Source organism: Protomyctophum bolini, assembly GCF_963924005.1.
Source record: "Protomyctophum bolini genome assembly, chromosome: 20".
NCBI lineage: Eukaryota > Metazoa > Chordata > Actinopteri > Myctophiformes > Myctophidae > Protomyctophum > Protomyctophum bolini.
The window spans coordinates 24,365,642-24,388,974 of record NC_137881.1 but is presented as its reverse complement, the minus strand read 5'-3'; the positions used below and the strand labels follow the sequence as shown (position 1 = coordinate 24,388,974).

At 44.0% G+C, this 23,333-nt stretch overlaps 1 protein-coding gene across 1 annotated transcript; it reads left to right on the top strand.

Annotated features, from left to right (window-relative positions):
- The first annotated feature begins 2,659 nt into the window (after positions 1 to 2,659).
- Positions 2,660 to 23,320, top strand: aco1 (aconitase 1, soluble). Its single transcript, XM_080792649.1, has 21 exons — positions 2,660 to 2,790; positions 5,753 to 5,933; positions 6,778 to 6,946; positions 7,284 to 7,421; positions 7,970 to 8,039; positions 9,481 to 9,664; positions 10,066 to 10,205; positions 10,536 to 10,707; positions 10,972 to 11,072; positions 11,615 to 11,731; positions 12,158 to 12,317; positions 12,933 to 13,068; positions 14,701 to 14,785; positions 15,705 to 15,861; positions 17,176 to 17,300; positions 17,898 to 18,002; positions 18,629 to 18,771; positions 19,175 to 19,322; positions 19,702 to 19,824; positions 20,583 to 20,768; positions 21,095 to 23,320. The coding sequence occupies exons 2-21, from the start codon at positions 5,834 to 5,836 to the stop codon at positions 21,209 to 21,211; spliced, it is 2,676 nt and encodes an 891-aa protein (XP_080648775.1). The 5' UTR covers positions 2,660 to 2,790; positions 5,753 to 5,833; the 3' UTR covers positions 21,212 to 23,320.
- Positions 23,321 to 23,333: the final 13 nt, after the last annotated feature.

Sequence of the window (23,333 nt, the reverse complement as noted above, 5' to 3'; positions counted from 1 at the left end):
TGAAAACTGTACCTTGTCCTAACGGCATGTCTGAAGACCGCATGACAGAGAGAGAGAGAGAGAGAGACAGACAGACGGACACACAGAGACAGAGTGAGACAGATAACAGAGACAGACAGATGACAGACAAGGAAAGCCATGTGAACATAGACAGAGAGAGAGGGAGAGAGAGTGCATCCAAATTAATCAATGAAGACATGTCATGCAAACAAGCGTCTCTATTTGTCCACCAAGAAGGAATGTTCCCCTGGCTCGGGCCCTGGTTATTTTTCTACAAATGTAGACATACATGTGTGTAGAGTAGAGTAGACATGTCCTTACCTGATCTGGTAATGTCTGGCTCTCTCGCAGGGGGCTTCCCTCTCTATATCTCTCTCTCTCGTCTGTGTGGGCTTTCAACTGCAACTGTCCTTCTGGCACACTCTTGGTTTCTTCTTGGCAAACTCCACCCACAGATAGAGAGAGAGAGAGAGAGAGAGAGAGAGAGGGGCTGGCGGGAGGTGGTATTGTTTCTGTAGTGGGGTGTGTGTGCACATGCACGTGTGTGCGTGTGCGTGTGTGTGTGTGTGTGTGTGGGCCCCCCCACACACACACACACACCGGGGGGGTGATCGGAGCGTAAAAACCTCAAGACAAACACTTCACAGTTCTAACATCAAAGTGTCAGTGCATTCACTCACTCACTCACTCGCTCACTCACACCTTTGGCATTATTTACCTTCAATAGAGCAGAGCACTGTGACATCATCATTAAGAGCGTAACATAAAACCAAATAGACCCTTTATGGGTCCATTTGGTTTCATTTTGCACTCTCCAGTTTGGGCTCGAAGCGTAATTAAAGAGCGACAGTAAACATCTGTGGAAAAAAATGAAATATAACTGTGTGTTATCAGACAGCGTTTGAAGTCTACAGGTCATGTTTACAGTGGGGAAAAACAAGACATTGTCATTTTAAAAGGAGGTATACGGTAACTAAAAAAAGGCTTTCTTGGAAAAATAATTTTAGCAGACCTTGTATTGTAGTCTACTGTACTTCCCTGTGCCTCTCCTTGCAAACATCAATCAACCGATGAAGTACTTTTCCTCCTAAATGTCTACGATGTATTTTTATTTCTCTTCCCTGACTATCATTGCTTTGTTTGTTTTGCACTTTGCAAATGGATGAATGAAGAAGAAATATGTTTTACCTGGTGGTGCAGTGGACTGGTCCCTCACAGCACCAGTTTTAATGAATTTTCTATTTTCTTCTTCTTCTTCTTATGACAGATAGACAGACATACAGAGGTAACCGACCTGAGAATGTTTATTAAAGAGCTGGGAGATGGAGTGTGTGTGTGTGTGTGTGTGTGTGTGTGTGTGTGTGTGTGTGTGTGTGCACTTCAAAAGAGATATATGAATAGAAATGGCCAAAAAATCACAACATAACTAAAACGTATACATATTTTTATTATTATTTTAAAAGCAATATCCAATATTATTGGCTTTTTATTATTGTTATTCTATTCCACTATAACTGAAATTGGACGTGGGTGGCCTATATGCACTTTGTCCAAATTTAGGCACGTATTTTAAATTAATAGATGCTCGATTCACTAGGGGAATACGAATACCACTCATTTTCAACATTTTAAAAGTCATTAATATACCTTGAAGTTGTGGTCAGAAAAAATCTGTAACATTATGAAGTAGCTGCCTATACATCTTTGTGATGTCACTGGGATGTAGGCCTACTTCATAATGTTACAGATTTCTTTCAGACCTCCAGTTCTAGGCAACACAGTTTAACTGTAGGGTTAGGGTTTGGTTTAGGTATAGTTTTACTGAGGTTATGGGTTGGTTAAGTTTAGGGAGTCAGACACTTCATTGGCATTGCTAATTAATACAATGAAACTGGAAATAAAACGTCTTATTGGAAGAGGAGGAGCCGCATTTCATGAAGAATGTTCCTAACGTTTTCCAGAGAAAAACAAAGTGTGAAATTGACGTGTTGCTATGTGGATATGTACAAGCATGCAGGCGTTATTATAATGTCAGTCTGAACGAGCAGAGTTATAATGCAGGCTAATGTAGCCTATTCATACTTGTGAATTAATTAAGAATTTATTGAATTGCAGCCGGTCAGACCTCTTCACTGTTTTCAAACACACGCACGCAATACGCATGATGAATTAATAATCAATGGACGACGACGTCACGGAAGAATACGAGAATAAACGTAACTTAACCAGGGTTGGTTAGGCTGACAGAGCTGTGCTAATACTTACCATTATTACCATTAATGATGTCATGAGAAAGAGGGAAAACTGCAGTTCTGCTGCTGCTGTCCTGTTAATTGCTAACAGCCTACTCTGCAGACGAGACGAGACGTGTGTGTTGTGATCGTTGTGACGTGTCACGTGTGTGTGGTGCTTTTTAGTTGAACACTGGGTAGCGCTGTAGTGTTGTATTGGAATGGAAATCAGGGGTTGGCAATGATTCAATGAATGTTATGTGCAGGTTGTAATTTAGATGGTGTGTGTGTGACTCTGTGTCTGTGTGTGTGTGGCATGTCCGTCTCTCTCTTGGTGCTTATATTTTGAAAATCCCCACACACATCACGTGCACAGTGACGTCGTTGCGTGACGTCACGGTGAACCAGGAAGAGAGTAGCAGCAGTGTGTTTTGTAGTCTGCAATCTGCAGTCAGTAGTGATCATCTCTGGGTCACATTAACATTTAGACACACACACAGACGCACAAGCGCACGGACAGAGACGCACACAGACGGCTTTATTTACTGCGCCAGCCAAGGTAAGTGCACGTTCGGTGTCACATCATTAAAGGCTAAGAACAACGGAAAACAAGCGATTTTACTGGAGCTTCTAGCCCTCAACTCAACTGTCACTGTCTTTCCGACGAGAGCAGAGCGGATCTACAAGAGGATCTACAAGCACAGCTATGTGTGCTTGTAGATCTGCTCTGGTCGGAAAGCGTCCACAACCGCCGTAAAACAGATTATTAAATAAATCTGGTGGTTTTGTTTTTAATTTAATCTCTGTTTTGTTGTTTGTTTATTAGTGTAGCTGTTTGTTTATGGTCGGGCTTTAATTCATTAATCTTTATACGTTTGCACATTGATCACATATTTATTGTAATAGCATCTCAGACCATTGATTGTGCTTTTTATTGCGTTTGAGACCATATAATATAGGCTTCAAAATATCTGTGATATCTTGATTGAAATGTCAATGGCGATAGCTGTGTGTGTGTGTGTGTGTGTGTGTGTGTGTGTGTGTGTGTGTGTGTGTGTGTGTGTGTGTGTGTGTGTGTGTATGTATTATTACATAGTAATTTACTTTATATGAATAAGAATGCCATATGGTTAGGTATAAAATGGTTAATGCTGTACATGTATTAACTCATTTAGCTGGGGGACCCCCTGGAACCCCCTCAAGGAGTATAGTTAGGTTCTCAAACTTTTGTCTCGGGTCACCCCTGTAGCCTAAATAACCTTTTCATCCATGGCACCACCTGAATTACATTGTTACTTAGCTAAGCCTACTTACTTATAGAACCCATACATTTATGTCGCTGGGGACTCTGTGGGCGCTGGGAGCGTGTTCACTTACTTCTCTCCTCCGCGTCATCAGCGCCCATACCCTATAGGCATGTTCTCCCCCGTGTCCCTTAGGGTAGGTACACTATTGATACTTTTACAAACAATTTGAGATTTTGAGTACTGTTTCCACCACTGGATGCACCCCTGGACTTGTGTCACGGCACCCTAGGGTGCCACCAGGTCCACGGCACCCACTTTGGGAAGCATGATCAAGTAGGGCATTCAATTACAACCCCCCCCCCCAAAAATAATAAAAGAAAATATATATTGGATATGAGGTTTATGCCCGACAGCCATATAATAATAATATAATATTCCGTCCTACAGCGTGTGGACATTTCAGGTGAAAGTGGCGTCTCCTAACCTCTCTTATCAGTTCACCTTTTACACAGTGAGAGTGACATGGTGAGGAGATGCAAAGTGCTTTCTGATCACTCATACATGAGCTATTTCTGATCACTCATTAACCCTAGCACACAAATCACGGGTGATTTTGACACAAAAGCCTCTGCCAACTTGCATCATTTCCAAGTATGCCAGTGCCCAATGGGCACCGCTCCAGTAGTGTAATGGTGTGTTACAACTTACTACATAGTCTTTTAGTTTGTGTTACCTTGTATGTGGTTGTACTGTTCAGTAACTTGTCAAATAACCATCAAAATCACACATGTGTGAACTGAGCGGTGCAACTATGCTGATTTGTTATAGGTACTGTACTGAACTGTACTGCAAACCCCAGGTCACACAGCGCTAGCCACCCAACATTGCCACCCCAGGTCACAGAGCACTACTGTAGCAGTCTGTGCTGAAATGGACATACATACACAGGGACGGACACACACACAGCTGCGTATTGGAGCGTCTAGGCACCGCTCAAAAACAACAAATCGTGATACCTTGGATCGTGATACTGCTTGAAAAAGAATCGTGATTATTATTCTTTTCCATATCACCCACCCCTACTAAAGATGCAATAGAGTGCAGTCACAGTGGTCTGAATGCTAGTATGCATTATGTATGCACACTTGGAGTTAGATTATGTAATGATCACTCAGCACTTTATCAAAGTCAGTTCCTTCCTAGAGAGGCCCACACCGCCCCCACCAGACCACCAACCAGAGCTCTTTGTGGTGCGTACGTGCTCACGTGCGTACGTGCGTGTTACTGTTGAACTGCTTTCTAGGACAGCATGGGACCTGGCAAATGAGGTACAAAACTAAGAAGCTATTAGGTCCGCACCGTCCGGCGTCCGCATGACTCAATTATTTAATTGTCGCAACAATTCATTATGAGCTTGATTACTGCAGTTTCAAGTTGAAGAGAACAGTTGTATTTATTTGTCTTTCATACTGTCGGACCTTCTTCATTATAACTTCCCACAGCTTAGACAAACTGTGGTTTGCGTAGTAGGGTATTCTTTTTGTCCTTAGGGTGTGTGGGTGAGGCAGGCAGTCTGTCCTCAATGCTACTGTAACAGTTGCACAATGAGAGGAGGATTTGTTACAGATTCATGTCAGCTGTTATCTGGACTGGCACGTATTGTCGTCGTCGTCGTCAGAGAGAGACCTTTGACACTTTCCTGTTTAACACACCATTTAGGTTTGCTTTTTAGGTTTTTACTGCTTGTTGTTTCCTGCAAATGCTTTTATTCTGTGCTGCAGCACTTTGAGGTTTGTTTCAAATGTAAAGTGCAATATAAACAAAATGTTTTATTATTAATCTTGAACAAAACCGTTGGAAATCATTAACATGAATTGACCCAAGGAAGGCAGTGATCTGATTTTTATTAGAGCTCATTCCAAACAGTTGGATTTGATTAGATTTGCAGTATGGTATCTCACTCATAAAACGTAAAATATGTTCTGTTAACTAAATTCACTTGCATGCACGCTTAATAGTTATTTTTCTCCTCAAAATGAGACAAACTACGACCTTTGATCACGCTAAGATTAAGAAAGTGAAACCACAGTGCGTCGATGCATAGCCTGGAATGAAAATTTGGCTCAAAATTTGAGGGCTATCACTTCCGGGGCGGGCAGGAAGTGACCGCGGATTTCTTTGGCACTGGCGCCACGTTCTGGCTTCTAGGGGAAGCACACATTGACATTGTGTTAAACATTTCCACAGACTCATCATTATTTTCTTCTTTTATAGATTTCTTCTGGTCCGTGTGTCTGTCAGAGCTGTGTCCAGTCCAGTGCATCGAGGTGTAGACTGTAGAGCAGCTCCAGGATAATGACCACCAACCCGTTTGAGCACATCGCAGAGCCCCTGGACCCCGACGCCCCGGACCGGCGCTTCTACAACCTGACCAAACTCGGAGATCCCAGATATGGTAATAACCTGGGATGTTAATGATATATAACGTCATCGCTAAAATCAATTTTTTTACAGCGGCCGCAACGCCTTGCTCAACCCCTCCCGGGCCTGTTTTGCTGCGCATGCAGCCATTACTTCCTGGTTTACGACCTGACAAACCTCAATATTTTCTCTTTAAAAAAAAAATGTTTTATGGAGGGACAGACAGTAGGCTGACGGGAAATGGGGAGAGAGATGGGGGGGGGGTGACATGCATTAAAGGCCGGGATCGAACCCGCGGAACACTGCCAGACTGGATTACCAGCCAAGGTGCCTGGACCGTTGAGCCACGGCCCAGGCCACGCTGTCCTAATTTCTGACTTTATCATGCATCTTGGTTAGAATTTTAACACTTCTAAAGAGAGATCAGACTTACGCTGGCGATGTAGTAATGGAAGATTTCATCTCCCGGTTTTGAAAATAAAAATAAAAATGTACAATTTGGAGGTAGGAGGTTCGTGCTCAACAGAAACTATATTCAATCTTCATAATTATAAATGAACAATGATTGTCTCTCTAGGCCTGTCACGATTACACATTCTAAGTTAAGATTAATTGTCACACAAATAATTGCGATTTACAATTTAACTGTGGCTAATTCGATTACTTACACCTAGAGTAGGCTACTTAGCAGGACCACCAGTCCGCCACCATTGATATGCATCCAAGGTCGGTCATTCCTGTTTTGTTAGTGAGGTTAGCAAGGTGCGAAAACTGTGACTGGCTGTGGGGACATGCATCTTCATCACTACCAGGGCGGCGCCCTGTACAGCCCTATACCGTCAGCTCATCTCTTAGTATAATTGTCTGTCCGTCCTCAGAGCGTCTCCCCTTCTCCATCCGCGTGCTCCTGGAGTCGGCGGTCAGGAACTGCGACGAGTTCCTGGTGAAGAGCTCGGACGTGGAGAGCATCCTGGACTGGAAGACCACGCAGACCCGGAGCGTGGAGGTGCCCTTCAGGCCCGCCAGGGTCATCCTGCAGGACTTCACGTACGCTTGGCACACACGCACACACCCACGCACGCACCCATGCTCATTAAAAAATGTAAAATATACAAATACAATTATTATCGACGTTTCACTGGCATGGTCCTAGTGTCCTAGAATCCCAGTGTCCCATTTTTTGTGGGGTGAACTTTGTGGGGAAATACTAATCGATCTACAAGCTCACAAATTATACGTTGTGAGTTTGTAGATCGGCTATCGTCTTTTAATGTTAATGACGTGCTGTACCTGTACCAATGCACCTAAAAGGGGTTTGAAATATGCTTGGATGTGTCTGTCTTCATGTACAAACAGATGATGTTTTCCTCCTCCTCTCCACTAGGGGTGTGCCTGCGGTGGTGGACTTCGCTGCCATGCGTGACGCGGTGATGAAGCTTGGCGGAGACCCAGAGAAGATTAACCCTGTGTGTCCTGCTGACCTGGTCATCGACCATTCCATCCAGGTGGACTTCAACAGGAAGTGAGGCTTTTGGCTCTTTGTGCTACGTCGTTGCACGAGACATAGCGAAAATAGCTGATCTACAAGCTCACAACTTGTCACAATGCTCTTATCTAATGACCAAATGGCTACAGTGCAAATAGAAAAATTGCCTTAACTCTTGTTTACAACCAGCAGTAGTCTTGCACAGAGCATACGAGTGGAGTGGGAGCGGGAGAGTTTTTAACGTAGCGGGGAGTTTGGAGAAGAAAAGAAAAACGTTTGTATCGCTTATTTAGTCAGCCTGTGCCATGTTTTCTCATTCAACCCGGAAGAACCATCCAACCACGGCAGGTCCCAGTACTGCTCCCGTTTCGGCTACAATGGGAAAACATGACTATATAAGCCATTTAAACGGTTGTTTCACCCCGTAGTAAACATTGTACTTCCCGGCGAACCCTCAAACATCTGTAGGTGTCACCTTTACTTTTTGGATACGATATTGTGAAAAACCTCATCTGGGAGGTGAAGTTCCAGACAAACCTGACTTTCTGTAACACAAACTATTTGTTTGTCTGTTTGTCTTTCAGGACTGACAGCCTCCAGAAGAACCAGGACCTGGAGTTTGACAGAAACAAAGAGAGGTTTCAGTTCTTAAAGGTTAGTATAGCGTAAAGCGTATTTGAAACATTTTGAAACAAAGAGAGGTTTCAGTTCTTCCACAGACGTCCTGGGAAACGTCCCATATGTAGTGCCCAAGACGTCTGTGGGCGTCTTTGCAAAAGAAAAAAAGAAAGGCAAAAAAATGAATGTAAAACGTGGGCACCCTTTTTGAAAGTGTTGTGTGGGCACACAAAGGGTTAAACATTAACCACAAGAAAGAACCTTAGTGTCCTAGAAAGGCAACGAGCATTTGTTGAAAAGATCTGGATCGGCTATTTTCATTTCTGGATGAGGGAGGGTGTTGACGGAGAAAAGGAGAGGTGGCCTACTAGACCACTGGGGGACTCCGGTCAATGGAGTATATTATTGGTTAATTAAGTCATATAGTGTGCTACATTTATTTAGGATAAATGCTTTATATAGTGTAAATTCAAGTTCTTTTTTTTATTGATACACCTGATTTAGCAAGAATGCTAGTTCCCATCCGTCTATAGTCACCAAAAGCCAGCAAAACTAAATATACAAACATTACTAATGGGGTACAAACAAGAGAGGAAAAAAAAGACATAATAATAATACACACAAAAGATAAAAACACACAAAACAACACACAAAATACAAAGCACATATGGGAAACAATGCGTCTCTAGATCTATTACTGTACTCTACTCGGAGGTAGACACTGTTGGAACATTAAAGTAGACCTGTGAACAATGTCTCAGCTGATGTCTAGAGGTGTAATGCACCATGTATTGTGGATAATTAAAATAAATGCATTTAAAAATGAACTGTAACCAGTGCTGCTGGTTACAGTTACAGCACGGAGGGAGATGGCAAGTTAAGAGTTTCATACATTGTGCAATGGTGAGTCATATTTGGACAGCCAAGGATGAATCTGCATAAACGGTTGTAAACAGTATTGAGTGGAAGAAGGTTATTTTTAGGTGCAGTCTGGTAAACAACATCAGCATAGTCCATGATGGGTAATATGAGTTGGAGAAGTGGAGAACCAGTTTCTTTCTGACTGTAAATGTGAAGCATTTCCTGTTACGGTAGAGAACACCAGCACTATAGTTTATTTTCCAAACAATGTGACATTTGAATGAGAGTTCAGAGTCAAGCCATACGCCTAGTTGAACCTTAAAAGAAGAAAAGGATGTTATGTTAGTGGGTAGATTGTTCCAAGTTGCTCTTCCTTGAAAGGAATTCTGCGCATTACGGTAATATGTAGACATACAGTAGCACTCTATAGTGTATACTTATATATTCATTGTACAGATATTCTACTTGCTTATGATTCTTGATGACTATTTCTATGTATTTGATGTGTTACCGTGTGTTCTTGCTTTGCTGTAAATCGCTCTGGATTAAGAGCGTCTGCTAAATGCGTGATTTAAAAAACTAAAACATATTGAATGTTTGTCATTGTGTTCTCCAGTGGGGTTCCAAGGCGTTCAGGAACATGCGTATCATCCCCCCCGGCTCGGGGATTGTCCACCAGGTGAACCTGGAGTATCTGGCCAGGGTGGTATTTGACCAGGACGGGCTCTACTACCCCGACAGCCTGGTGGGCACCGACTCCCACACCACCATGATAGACGGCCTGGGAGTGCTGGGATGGGGTGAGTGATAGTCTCGCATTGCCAGACTGTTGCCTCTCGCAATTTTCAAATGCTTCCGTACAGCATTTGAAATACAGTCTGGAGAACGGAAGCTCTATCATGAGTAACGATAAAGCTGAAGTGAAGCCTCCTCCCCACTTCCGTTTCGTCCTTACAGTCCCATAAATGTATATGCGTGCGTGCGTGTGCGTGCGTGCGTGTGCGTGCGCGTGCGTGCGATGTGTGTACAATGAATTGCTATATAGGGCATAGCAATAGGCGTGGTTTTCTGGTTCCACTTAAAAATTGGCCATTCATTTTTCCCCATAGAGATGTACAAAAATATTTATATCAATTATATTAAGCCTAGAATCAATATAGTGTTAATTTTCTTCACCAAAGAAACCCTCCATTTGTCCCAGGTGTGGGCGGGATCGAGGCGGAGGCGGTGATGCTGGGCCAGCCAATCAGCATGGTTCTCCCTGAGGTGGTGGGATACAAGCTGTACGGGACCCCCAACAAGTTCATCACCTCCACGGACATCGTCCTCACCGTTACCAAGGTAACCGGACTACACCGTACTGTCTTGTCTCGCATACGTGTATCAAGTGTCCCCTAGGATAGGTACCCTCACAAAAAACATGCAGTAATCCTGGTCTCTATACTGCCTCCCTCTGGCCAGCCTGACTCCTCATGCTTTGAAGGAAGCATGAGGTCAGTCCGTTTTCATAGCAACCTAGAGCCATTCATACATTGACAAAGACCGCGATCTAACGTAATTGATGAAAACCCTGAAATGACTTCTGGGGTTCATTGGCTGGTTAAAATAATAAGAAAAACTAGACGTCAAGTCCTTTCATCTTGTACTGTACTACTTACTGTATGTGTGCAGCACCTGCGTCAGGTGGGTGTGGTGGGTCAGTTCGTGGAGTTCTATGGGCCCGGCGTGGCCCAGCTGTCCATCGCAGACAGAGCCACCATTGCCAACATGTGTCCCGAGTACGGAGCCACGGCAGCGTTCTTCCCTGTGGACGACGTCAGTGTCGGGTACCTGGAGCAGACCGGTGAGTTCCGTCCTTAATTAGCCTGTAGGATGCTGTGATCCGATCTTCGGCCCGATTTCAGCCCAAAAACGTAGATCGGATCGGATCGGACTGCAGCGAAAATGACCGATCTAACGCTCCGATCCAAGCAATCCATTACAGTAGTAGTAGTAGTAGTAGTAAAACAAGAATTGATTAAATCAATGAATTACCACCTGCATTATTATTATTATCTGCGGGGGTCATGACAGGCCTATAGTAATGACGTGGTTGTTTTCCTCCCAGGGAGAGATCCAGAGAAGCTGGCCTACATCGTCAAGTACCTGAAAGCAGTGGGAATGTACCGAGACTACACCTCCGTCACACAAGACCCAGACTTCACACGGGTCAGTACAACAGACAAAAGAGAGATGTCTCGCACACTGTGTTGGCGTCACAAAAGTTATTAACCTGACGTTTATAGTTTCCTGTGTGGTCATGCATCGACTGCCTGCTCCTGTGTCTTGGAGTAGGCGTGCAAAAGGAGCTTTTTAACTAACTTCCTTATCGTCACCTCAAAACCTGCTCAACCACTTTCATCCCTGTGGCCCTGTTATGGACATGTTCTATGAGATACATGTGTACATTTTATATGTAACTAAGTATGAAATAGCCCTAATGTGCTTTTTCTGGATTATTAATAGACAAACATTTGGCGAAAATTGCCAAACTGAGCTTGTAGAACACAAGTGTATACAGGGTATCTGCACATTTCTAATGTTACAATTGAACGACTTTTAAGACCCTTTAATACCAAATTGTCAAATTTTACATAAGAAGGAGGCAAACATTGTGAAAATATGTATCTGTGCCGAGTCAAACTAATGTAAATTCCAAGTGCTTGTCAGGGTTGCAGCACAGTGACGTGTCTCTGTCCGTCCCCCGTCAGGTGTTTGAGTTGGACCTGACCTCCGTGGTGCCGTGCTGCAGCGGACCCAAGAGACCCCAGGACAGGATCGCTGTGTCCGACATGAAGACGGACTTTGAGTCGTGCCTGGCAGCAAAGGTAACTAACTATAGGTCTATTATACCACAGGTAGTTTCGAGGAAGAAATCTGATTGGTTGAAATAGATCTGTACCGTGCTTCAAAGGAGCATCACTGCACACCTAATCAAAACATGAACAACAGCTGTGCTGGGCAGTCCCTGCAGGCAGTGGCTACAAGCTAAGCTAGATGTATAGTTGTATACAGGGGACATTTTCGGGCGTAGTGACTACATCTCATTAAAAACAATGTTTTTTTTAATCGAATATCTTGGTTATAAAGAAATTGACTTATTCTTTTTTAAATGTAACTGGGTATAATCGCATCAAAACTTATCAATGAATTCATCGATAATTCCCATCCCTTAAGGACGTTATTCTGTGTACTGTGCATGGAGCCTATTCACTGACCTGTCCCGTGTTTGTGTCTATGATGGGTGATTTCAGCAAGGGTTCAAGGGCTTCCAGGTGTCGGCGGAGCGCCACAGTGCCGCGGTGCCCTTCCACTTCAACGACACCGAGTACACGCTGTCACACGGCTCCGTTGTCATCGCCGCCATCACCAGCTGCACCAACACCAGCAACCCCTCTGTGATGCTGGGGGCCGGTACGTACTCATGGATTCAGGTTCTCAGTCGCCACAGTCGACTGATTTCAGTCATTTGGATCCCATATATAGAATGTCACGTCATGCACCGAAAATAGGCCACCTATACAAGCTTAGCTTATAGTATAGAGTTAGAGTATTTGAACTGGCTAAACTGGCAATAGGATGCATGTTCAATCGGCCAGAAATCGCAGGTATTTCATGAAAGAAAAAGTTAACCCTCTGGCGTTTTTTAAAATACGAAATTATTTTTTAAATCAGGGCTGGTATGGCTTTTGTATCAATCTGCAATGTCTTCAACTGGTTGGCTGAATGGCTACCAAAACATAATTCTTAGCATGTATGTAACACACCAGCAACCCCTCTGTCATGCTGGGGGCCGGTACGTAACCAATAGAGGCTGAAATATTTTTGGGATTCCCGATTCCTGCGGGATCGGATTCAAAATTGTATTAATCCCGTGATTGGGACCACAAAGTTCGGGCATGACACCTGAGCACGACTGTGCGTGCATGCGTTGTGAACTTGCAATACCTTTAGCTTTTGCTGAAATGATGCCACTGCATGCCGTCATGCAATGGAACACAGATGATGTTCCATTTGTTTTCTTGTCAGGGCTGCTGGCCAAGAAAGCCATAGAGCACGGTCTGAGTGTGAAGCCGTACATCAAGACCAGCCTGTCTCCAGGCAGCGGGGTGGTCACCTACTACCTGAAGGAGAGCGGAGTGATGGACTACCTCTTTCAGCTGGGGTGAGTAAGGAGAGAGGAGTCATGGACTACCTCTTTCAGCTGGGGTGAGTAAGGAGAGAGTCATGGACTACCTCTTTCAGCTGGGGTGAGTAAGGAGAGAGGAGTCATGGACTACCTCTTTCAGCTGGGGTGAGTAAGGAGAGAGTCATGGACTACCTCTTTCAGCTGGGGTGAGTAAGGAGAGAGGAGTCATGGACTACCTCTTTCAGCTTTGGTAAGGAAGGCTGGGGAACATACCGACTTTATTTTACAAAAATGCACCCAATCTCTGTACATACTGTACATACGTAAGTCTGCAATCCACGTAACTTGCAAACCGTTTGCCCCAGCGACTTCATTTCGACACGTGCGTCGCGGACAACCCGAGGGAGTGTAGTGCCCGCCAGAAAAGGCTCTGGCCACCATGGCTCGAATGAGACAAATGATTGCCATGGCAACCCCAGCATTAGTAAGGCTGGGCAAATAATTTAATAAATATTGTGGTCAAACTGCTCAGAGGGACTCGTGGACTGTATGTATTTTGTTGCTTTCAGGCATATTCAAACTTTTTGTGTTTTCATAAATCCCCCACCCCCCATTACTTGAACATTAGTTCAAACCAAACCCTCTGTACTGTATTTCCTCCTGGGTAAATGTAGTCCACTATAATAATAGCACTTCTTATGTTCACTAGTTCCTCTCACAGTCGACATGAGTGTGATTTAAGCTACTTCTATATTGTTTATGACCGGCTGACTGCTTAGTGAGCAGAGCCTGGTAATCCGAAAGCTCACCAGTTTTCCCTCTGGCTCGCTCGGTATTCGTGTCAAAAAATGACCCTAAGCAAAACACTTAAGCCCTAACATTATTTCGTCATGGTTTGGTGTATTTCATGGCTGAACAATGCATGAGTTAATGTAATGTACTGAACATGTATACATGGTAAACATTATCCCAGTCGTGTGCTGGTATATTTGTATTATTTTAATGAAATGTACTACGTGTATTAGAGGGTAGCACGGGTCCATAAAATTTGGACCCGGTCCGAAACTGAACCGAGGATATTTGAACCGAACCGAACGGAGTGGAGAAACATTCTAAGCCACTCCACAGCCGTAAAAAAAAACTGACTGAAAACATATTTTTCCTCTTGGGGCTTGCTCACTATACTGTTTGATTTGTAGTTTGCATTTCACATCACTCAAGAGGGCCACCATGATTGCATTAATAGCCGGTGTGTGTGCGTGTGCGCGCTGTGTGTTTCAGAGTCGGACACACCCATCTCGAGATGGGGATGCGTTCCATTCCAAATCGCTGTGGAGCGAATGTGAGAGACAATATGGATTATATAGTGTAATAATTACAACGTACGCATATGTTTATTTTTTAAACTATTTTAAAAGTTGAATATATATATTTAAAGCTCGGATCCTCACGGGTCCTTTCGGGATGCATTTCAGATGCCCCGACCGAGACCGGTGGCAATTTGGAATGGAACCGCCCCTGCCCGAAGGACAAGTCTATATTTTGGGCCCGAAACGGCTCGGTTCAGCTCTCGGGTATTCGGTTCCGGGCAGACCCATGCTGTGTATACATGTATACATGTAACGTGTATACATGGTAATAAACATTATCCTGGTTGTGTCCCATTAGATTTGAGGTTGTGGGCTACGGATGCATGACCTGTATTGGAAACAGTGGACCACTCCCAGAGCCTGTAGTCGAGGCCATTACCCAGGTAACAACATTTCACTTGCTGTAGCTGCTATAGGGCTTATTTTAAACCATTAAAACTGTCTCAGTGCCACATGATGCCTTTGGACGCCTCCCCCTGGTGGCCAAGAGTGCCAATGGCGCTTTTCTTTTTAACTTCATCCATATTTCGAAAATTCCTCTAATCTGGTGTGCAGGTGATGATATGCACATTACATGCACAATAGAATTACATTTTCTTTCATTTATTTATAATGGGCTTCGGTGGCAACAAGGGCCAAAACTGGTGTCCACCAGGTGGCACTGAATGAGTTTTAATACCTGAGAACCTGATTCTACAAAATGTCTTCTAAATCCTGGCAGTTTTCTGAAAAACCTATGTTTCTATATCAGTTTCATGTCAAGGACCCAAAGAATTATATGTAATTGGCCGCCGACCCCCATCTAAAAATGTGTTGTTCCAGGGACCCCCCCAGGAGCAAATTAAAAGTTAAAAAACGGGCCATGGCTCAATGGTCCAAGCACCTTGGCAGTTGGCAGGTAATCCAGTCTGGCAGTGTGCCGCGGGTTCGACTCCCGATCCCGAGCCTTTACTTGTCTTCCCCCCATCTCTCTCCCCATTTCCTGTCAGCCTACTGTCTGTCCCTCCATAAAAAATATAAAATAAAGGCGAAAGCCACAAAAAAACATTAAAAAAAATAAACGTTCACTGTGAACGAATATATATTCCAAGATTTTTCAAAAATAGCAGATCTACAGGCTTGTAGTGTGGCACTCGGTGCTGCGCTATGATCTGATATCCCCTGTTCAAATATGATTATTTTAGGAGGTCCACAATTCAAATATGATTATTTTGGGAGATGCCCTAGATTAGAGTGAACCTCTGTTAGCCAGAGTATAAACATTGAAATACATTATGCTGGTTTGGTTGCTTTTTGTTCCAGGGAGATTTGGTGGCCGCAGGGATCCTGTCGGGGAACAGGAACTTTGAGGGGCGTGTCCACCCAAACACCAGAGCCAATTACCTGGCCTCGCCGCCCCTCGTCATTGCCTACGCCATCGCCGGGACCGTGAGGATCGACTTCGAGACGGAGCCCATCGGTAACTAGTCCTTCCACAACACCGCCAAAAAGAACCGCTTCTTTCTTCCATTTCCTGAAAAAAGACAAGCTTTTTATTTATTCATGATATTCTTGGAAATATTTTGAAATTGAAAAATAAATAAATTCTGTTTGATTGATTTAGTTCATGAAAAAAAAATTCAAACCATGTATAATATTACCCTAAATATGTAACAAGTTAGTTTTCACTTATTGCGTGATTGCAGCGTAATGTGTACCGGGTATGTGACAAAAATAACAGATCTACAAGCTCTCAACATGCTGCAGAGTGATCCTATGCCCTAGCATAGTGATGTAGCACAACATTTGGCACAACATTTGGAATGGAATTATAGCATTCTATATTCAATGCTTTATTGTTGCCTGTCTTTGGGCATTGCACATAGGAGTGAGAGACTCATTATCAAGCTGAATGATTGTTACATATAGGCCTGGACATTTTGTTAAATATTCTGGAAATAATTTGGAAATTCATTGGTAAAAATTGCTTCTTCTGGCAGCTTTTTTTTGTCCGTTTGGTTTGGATTTGACGTTTAGATGTTTTCGGAAGTGATTCCGGATGGTCCTTGTTTTTCGTCCTGCTGATGTCTAGTATCTGTTTTCTGTGCTCTGTCTTTTGTAGCTGTGACAATGTCTAGTATCCGTTCTGTGCTCTGTCTTTTGTAGCTGTGACGATGTCTAGTATTCGTTCTCTGTGATTTGTCTTCTGTAGCTGTGACGATGTCTAGTATCTGTTCTCTGTGCTTTGTCTTCTGTAGCTGTGACGATGTCTAGTATCCGTTCTGTGCTCTGTCTTTTGTAGCTGTGACGATGTCTAGTATCAGTTCTGTGCTCTGTCTTCTGTAGCTGTGACGATGTCTAGTATTCGTTCTCTGTGCTTTGTCTTCTGTAGCTGTGACGATGTCTAGTATCCGTTCTGTGCTCTGTCTTCTGTAGCTGTGACGATGTCTAGTATCTGTTCTCTGTGCTTTGTCTTCTGTAGCTGTGACGATGTCTAGTATCAGTTCTGTGCTCTGTCTTCTGTAGCTGTGACGATGTCTAGTATCAGTTCTGTGCTCTGTCTTTTGTAGCTGTGACGATGTCTAGTATCAGTTCTGTGCTCTGTCTTCTGTAGCTGTGACGATGTCTAGTATCAGTTCTCTGTGCTCTGTCTTCTGTAGCTGTGACGATGTCTAGTATCCGTTCTGTGCTCTGTCTTCTGTAGCTGTGACGATGTCTAGTATCCGTTCTGTGCTCTGTCTTCTGTAGCTGTGACGATGTCTAGTATCCGTTCTCTGTGATTTGTCTTCTGTAGCTGTGAACGCCGAGGGAAAGGAGATCTTCCTTCGAGACATCTGGCCGACCAGAGAGGAGATCCAGGCCGTGGAGAGAGAGTTTGTCATCCCCTCCATGTTTAAAGAGGTCTATGAGAAGATCGAGGTTAGACTTACTTACTTAGGCCTTTAAATTCCCCGAGGAACATATAATAGGCCATCCTCTCCGCTCCAGTTGTTTCCATAACAGCCCCTGCTGCGCCTTCATCCCCTGCTCTGTGGTTCTTCTCCAGGTGGCTCTGTGCCTTCCTCTCTTCCTCCTGCCTTGTGGGTTCAATGTTAAAGCATATTTTGTTACTGAACTATTACTAAAATCATTAGCAAAACATGCTCTAGCATTGAGGTTAGAGGCCTCGTTCTTATGGTGGGGGGCGAGTACTGATTTCTTTCTTACGATGGGGGCCATTGGGGGGCGAGTACTAATTTATTTCTTACGATGGGTGGCGAGTACTAATTTATTTCTTATGTTGGGGGTGAGTACTAATTTATTTCTTATGATGGGGGGACGAGTACTCATTTATTTCTTACGATAGGGGGCGAGTACTAATTTATTTCTTATGATGGGGGCTGAGTACTGATTTCTTTCTTCTCCTCTTGACAGAACGTCAATGAGTGCTGGAACTCTCTCTCTGTCATGGTCATGAATGTGTTCTGGAACTCTCCCTCTGTCATGGTCATGAATGTGTTGGGTTCTTTCTTTCAGAGTGTGAACGAGCGCTGGAACGCGCTCGACGCTCCGTCTGACAAGCTGTACACCTGGGACCCCGCCTCCACCTACATCAAGTCTCCGCCCTTCTTTGACGGACTGGTAAATAACTCATTAAGACATGACGCCAGATTTTACAATTGTCTTCAAATTCCTGACACCTTTCTGCAAAACCTATGTTTCTATGTCAGTGGTCCTAAAACTTTGTGTCACTGAGTCCCTGTGTCAATGTTGACACTGATGAAGGCTGGATAGCCGAAATGTTTGTCCTGATGTACAGAAATAAACCTGTTGTTCTTGGTGTGTGCGACCTCTTCACCTATTTTTCTGCAATATTGATTTAAGCTGGCAACACACCATAAGTCCGAGTGCAGTGATATAAAATAGCCAGTGTGAACCCCTAGCCATATTCATAGCTATGTAGGTATTTGCCATACTATACAAATTGAGGTATGACAAAGTAAAACAAACTAAACCAAAAAAAAGTTACCATTGAACGGTAATTCAAATTTATAATCACTTTATGATGGACGATTTACTTTTTGGACAAGTGGGCATGACCTTTGGGCAAGTAGAACATGACCTGTGCCTCTGAGACCTTAGAGTCAACCCCTGATATTTCTAGTTACTGGAAAAATGCAATAATATTAAGTAATACGTTAATTTCCAACACTGTCCCTAATGACTGCATATTGCGCTGTGTGGTGTTCCATTCTCCCCTCCGTCAGACCAGGGAACTGCAGCCGCCCCGGTCCATCGAGGGCGCGTACGTGCTGCTGAACTTCAGCGACTCTGTCACAACGGACCACATCTCTCCTGCCGGGAACATCGCTCGCAACAGCCCCGCAGCACGCTACCTCACATCCAGAGGGTGAGTATTATAACAGTCCTGCAGCACGCTACCTCACATCCAGGGGGTGAGTATTATAACAGTCCCGCTACCTCACTAGCAGGGGGTGAGTATAACAGTCCCGCAGCACGCTACTCCCTGGGAGAGGGTTGAGTATATAACAGCCCCACTTTTTTTTTGTGAATTAACGCCCTAATACGCCCTACTACTACAAAACCATAAGAAGTAGCAGATCTACAAGCTTGAGACGTGGTGAGAAGTGACACGTTTTGAGCTTGTAGATCTGCTCCTTTTGATGCTTTTGATTTGATGAGGTTTCCACCTAACAGAGATGATATCGGTCAAAAGACCACAGATTACGGAGGTGCGTCCATCATGTCTGGTCTCAATGCGACCTGTCCTCCTCTTGTGTTCTCTCTCACAGTTTGACACCGCGCGACTTCAACTCGTACGGCTCTCGGCGAGGCAACGACGCCGTCATGGCCCGTGGAACCTTCGCCAACATCCGCCTCTTCAACAAGTTCCTCAACAAGCAGGCGCCGCGCACTTTGTACCTCCCGACTGACGAAACGGTGAGTCCCCTCTTCTTTCTGATTTAACCAGTTGTCTTGTGTGCCAGTGTCATGTTCCAGAAATAGTCAAGCTCGCAGTGACACAGTGTGGTTATACTGTGTATACAGATGGATGTGTTCGATAGTAAAAAAGTGGTACAACTAACTGGTGTCTCTCTCTTCTATACAGATGGATGTGTACAACTAACTGGTGTCTCTCCTTTATACAGAAGGATATGTTCGATGCAGCAGAGGTACAACTAACTAGTGTCTCTCTCTATAGATGGATGTGTTCTATGCAGCAGAGAGGTACCAGATAGGAGTACAACTAAAGGGTGTTACTCTGGTTACAGATGGATGTGTTCAATGGTACAACTAACTGGTGTCTCTGTGGTTTCAGATGGATGTGTTCGATGCAGCAGAGAGGTACCAACAGGCTGGCCATGCTCTCCTCATCCTGGCGGGGAAGGAGTACGGGTCGGGCAGTTCCAGGGACTGGGCCGCTAAAGGTCCCTTCCTGCTGGTGAGTGTTACCTCCTAAACAGTCCCTTCACCTCCTAAACAGTCCCTTCCTGCTAGTGAGTGTCACCTCCTAAAGGGTCCTTTACTGCTGGTGAGTGTTTGTTTAACTCACAACTGGACCCATAATGGTTCCATTTGTATATTGTACTCTATACACTTAGGATTTTACTGTGCATTCCAACAAGTAGTTTAATGGCACATCTTGTACAGTGTTTTAAAATGTATAAAATATAAAAATATTTTTAATATTGTTTATAGGAAAAGAAAATGGGATTTTTACTCCAGTCGTGACCCATACAAATGGCAAACAGTGTTTTAAAGGTCACTCCTGACTACATTGGATTCTTGTCCTATTTATGTATTGCTTCTAACTTTGTCTCAAAGTGAACCGCAATGCTTCAGCTTTTCTTCGGTATAATCCACGTTAGCGTTTTTCTTTTTGACTGGTGCAACCACTCCAAGGAACAGCAATGTCCGTCTCCGCCTATGTACTGTTCACCTATGTGTTCACCTATGTATGTGTTAATGAGCATGTATAATGAGTACCAGTAGGGGCGCTGTTGTGCCAGAACAGAGAGAGGGATCGTGCTGCACTGTTGCCTGCTAATGAGAGAGAGGTGGGGGGGGGGGGGGGGGGGACCACTCAGTTACACGGGTGTGATTTTTTTTGAATGGTGACATTTTCTTAAACTGCCAATACAAGCATTGTGTTTTGTTGTAGTTCAGGGTATCAAGGCGGTGTATGTTGTCTGGTTTCAGGGTGTCAAGGCGGTTCTGGCAGAGAGCTACGAGCGCATCCATCGCAGCAACCTGGTGGGCATGGGCGTCATTCCTCTGGAGTACCTGCAGGGGGACACGGCAGACAGCCTGGGCCTGACGGGACGAGAGCGCTACGATGTGATCATGCCTGAGACGCTCACGCCCAGGATGCTGGTCGATGTTAAGGTACACTATGCTACGCTCACGCCCAGGATGCTTGTCGATACACTGGCCTGGGCCGTGGCTCAGCGGTCCAGGCACCTTGGCTGGTAATCCAGTCTGGCAGTGTGCCACGGGTTCGACTCCCGATCCCGACGGCCTTTACTGCATGTTACCCCCCCCCCCCCCATCTCTCCTGTCAGCCTACTGTATATATAACATAAAGGCGAAAGCCACAAAAAAAGGTATGCTCCACCAGACTTTTTAGATCTTAGGTTACCAAAGTCCGGGGGTGTATCACCCACTTCTTTACGCTTTTAAACCTGGTTCTGGTTGTGCTTCTTCTCCCCCAGCTGGACACGGGCAAGACGTTCCAGGTGAGGATGAGGTATGACACGGACGTGGAGCTCACCTACTTCCACCACGGAGGAATCCTCAACTACATGATCCGCAAGATGTCCGAGAATTAACCTCACGAAGTTCCACAGGGCTCCATGCTAGAGCCTGTTCTCTTTCCGCTCTAGTACGCGGTTAAAGGAGAATCCCGGACCGGGTGCTTTTCTTACCGTAATCTGAGTAGTAGAGGCGGGAGAAAAGGCCCAACCACATTCAGAGCGGAGCGCAGCTCAGACTGTACGGGTAGGTATTTCGACTTGTTTACAGAAGCCCCTTGCAAAGCCCTCTTTGGTCATTATGAAAGATATGTGTAGGAAAAAATATCAAATTTCCGAGCGATCTAGCCTAAGACCCAGCTGCGCTGTGCTCTGGATGTTTTTATTTAATATTTTACCTTTACCACCTGTTCTAGGATATAACAATGATTAACGTAAGAAAACAGCTAATCTAAAATTCTCTTTTAAATATCTTTGCTGAAACATTGCCGATCTACAAGCTAGATTGGCTAGATCTTTCATCAAACGTTTCCCCCCAGAATACAGTAGGTATGCTGGGGTTAAAAGTGGTTAAAAGTACAGAGTTCAAAAAAATCACGCTGCTGAACAAACACGCACAGGAAGCCTTTTTTCTTTTTTTTTGAGGGTGGGGGTGGGGGGGTGGGGGTAGAATTGTCTTTTGTCGTCGTCGATTTGACAGAACTACAGTTCTAAAATTATTTACGTGCAATCTTTTGTTGAGTTATAACTGCAAATGGAGGAATCGTCCCATCCATGAATAATTCTTACGTTCAAGCATTATTAGTTACAGTATTTCGTTTTCTTTACTTTTTCTGAGAATGCTGCTTTGTGTGTTTAGCTTATGTACGTATACAGTAGCAGACTTGGTAGCACATCATTTCTAATGGTGGAAGTTGCGCTGCGTTGTGTTAAAGTTAACGCAAGCATTTCTATTTGAACGTTTCTGCAATAAAACTATTTGCACATCATCGTGATAACACTGACGGTTAACCGCTTTAATCATTATAAGCAACAAATATGAGGCAGTTGGCTAATCTAACAAGCTCACGTGAGTTGGAAATATGGTTGCTGTACATCATCGACTAGTAAATGATTAACCACTTAAACTATTGGCCGTAGTCCCTCAGGGCTTTATGCGGCCCTTTGCACATCACATGATTCGCCCCTAGGTGGCGACATTGTTCACGCTTTAGCACATTCCTTGTTGCTTGAGTTCTGCCATTGTGCTTGGTGAGTACAATAATACACAGGGTTCCCACAGTCATGAAATTCCTGAAAATATTTTGAAATTAGAAAGAAAAACATTTTCCAGTCCTGGAAAAAATTGTTGGCTATTGATTTTGCTAATAAAACAATACAATTGTATAACATTATACAAAATATGTAGTATAAGTCGTTATTCGCCAAAGGGACAGCGTGATTGCAGCTTAATATACCAGTACATGACAAGAATAACAGATCTGCAAGCTCACAACGTACTGCTGCAGCATGATCCTATGCCCTGGGATACTGTAAGAGACTCATTATTGTGCTGAATGAATGTTAATTAGCCCTTTGCTAAATCCCTCCCCGGCTCCCCAACCCGTCCTTGTCCAATAGGCACGTTAATAACGGTTAGTAAGAGAGGAGACTTGTCAAGCTTTCCTTCTCACCCATTGAGATGCATGTTAAGTCGTGTAACTTTCCAGACGTTAAGCTGTGCATGTGTTCAACAACACAGCCATGCAAAATAACACTGACAGAGCTATGAGGTGACGAAAGCTAGCCTAGCATAGCAACGTTTGGCATTGGACAATCGCTTTTGGGGTGGGGTTTAGCGAAGGGCAAATTGTAAAAATGTGTGGGAACCCTGATTACATGAATGCCTGTGGATTTGTTTGGATGGCATTCTGCGATATGTAGACCAAATGTTGTAGTTCTGTCTGATTCTAAACATGATTCTGTTCTCGTTTGTGATTGGAAATGTTACTCGGTTTGTCAGTCTGTCTTTGGTCATTATCATTCATGTTTTAATGTTATTGACTTGCCTTAACGTGTGAATTTTAAGGAATGTTCATAAACCTGACCGATGTGTGTGTCTTTGAATTAGAGAGAGAGATATATGTTGGAGTACAGAGTTTTAAGCCATAGAATACTGACAAATATAATAAAAGATGATTTTTTGAATAGTTTTCTTGTT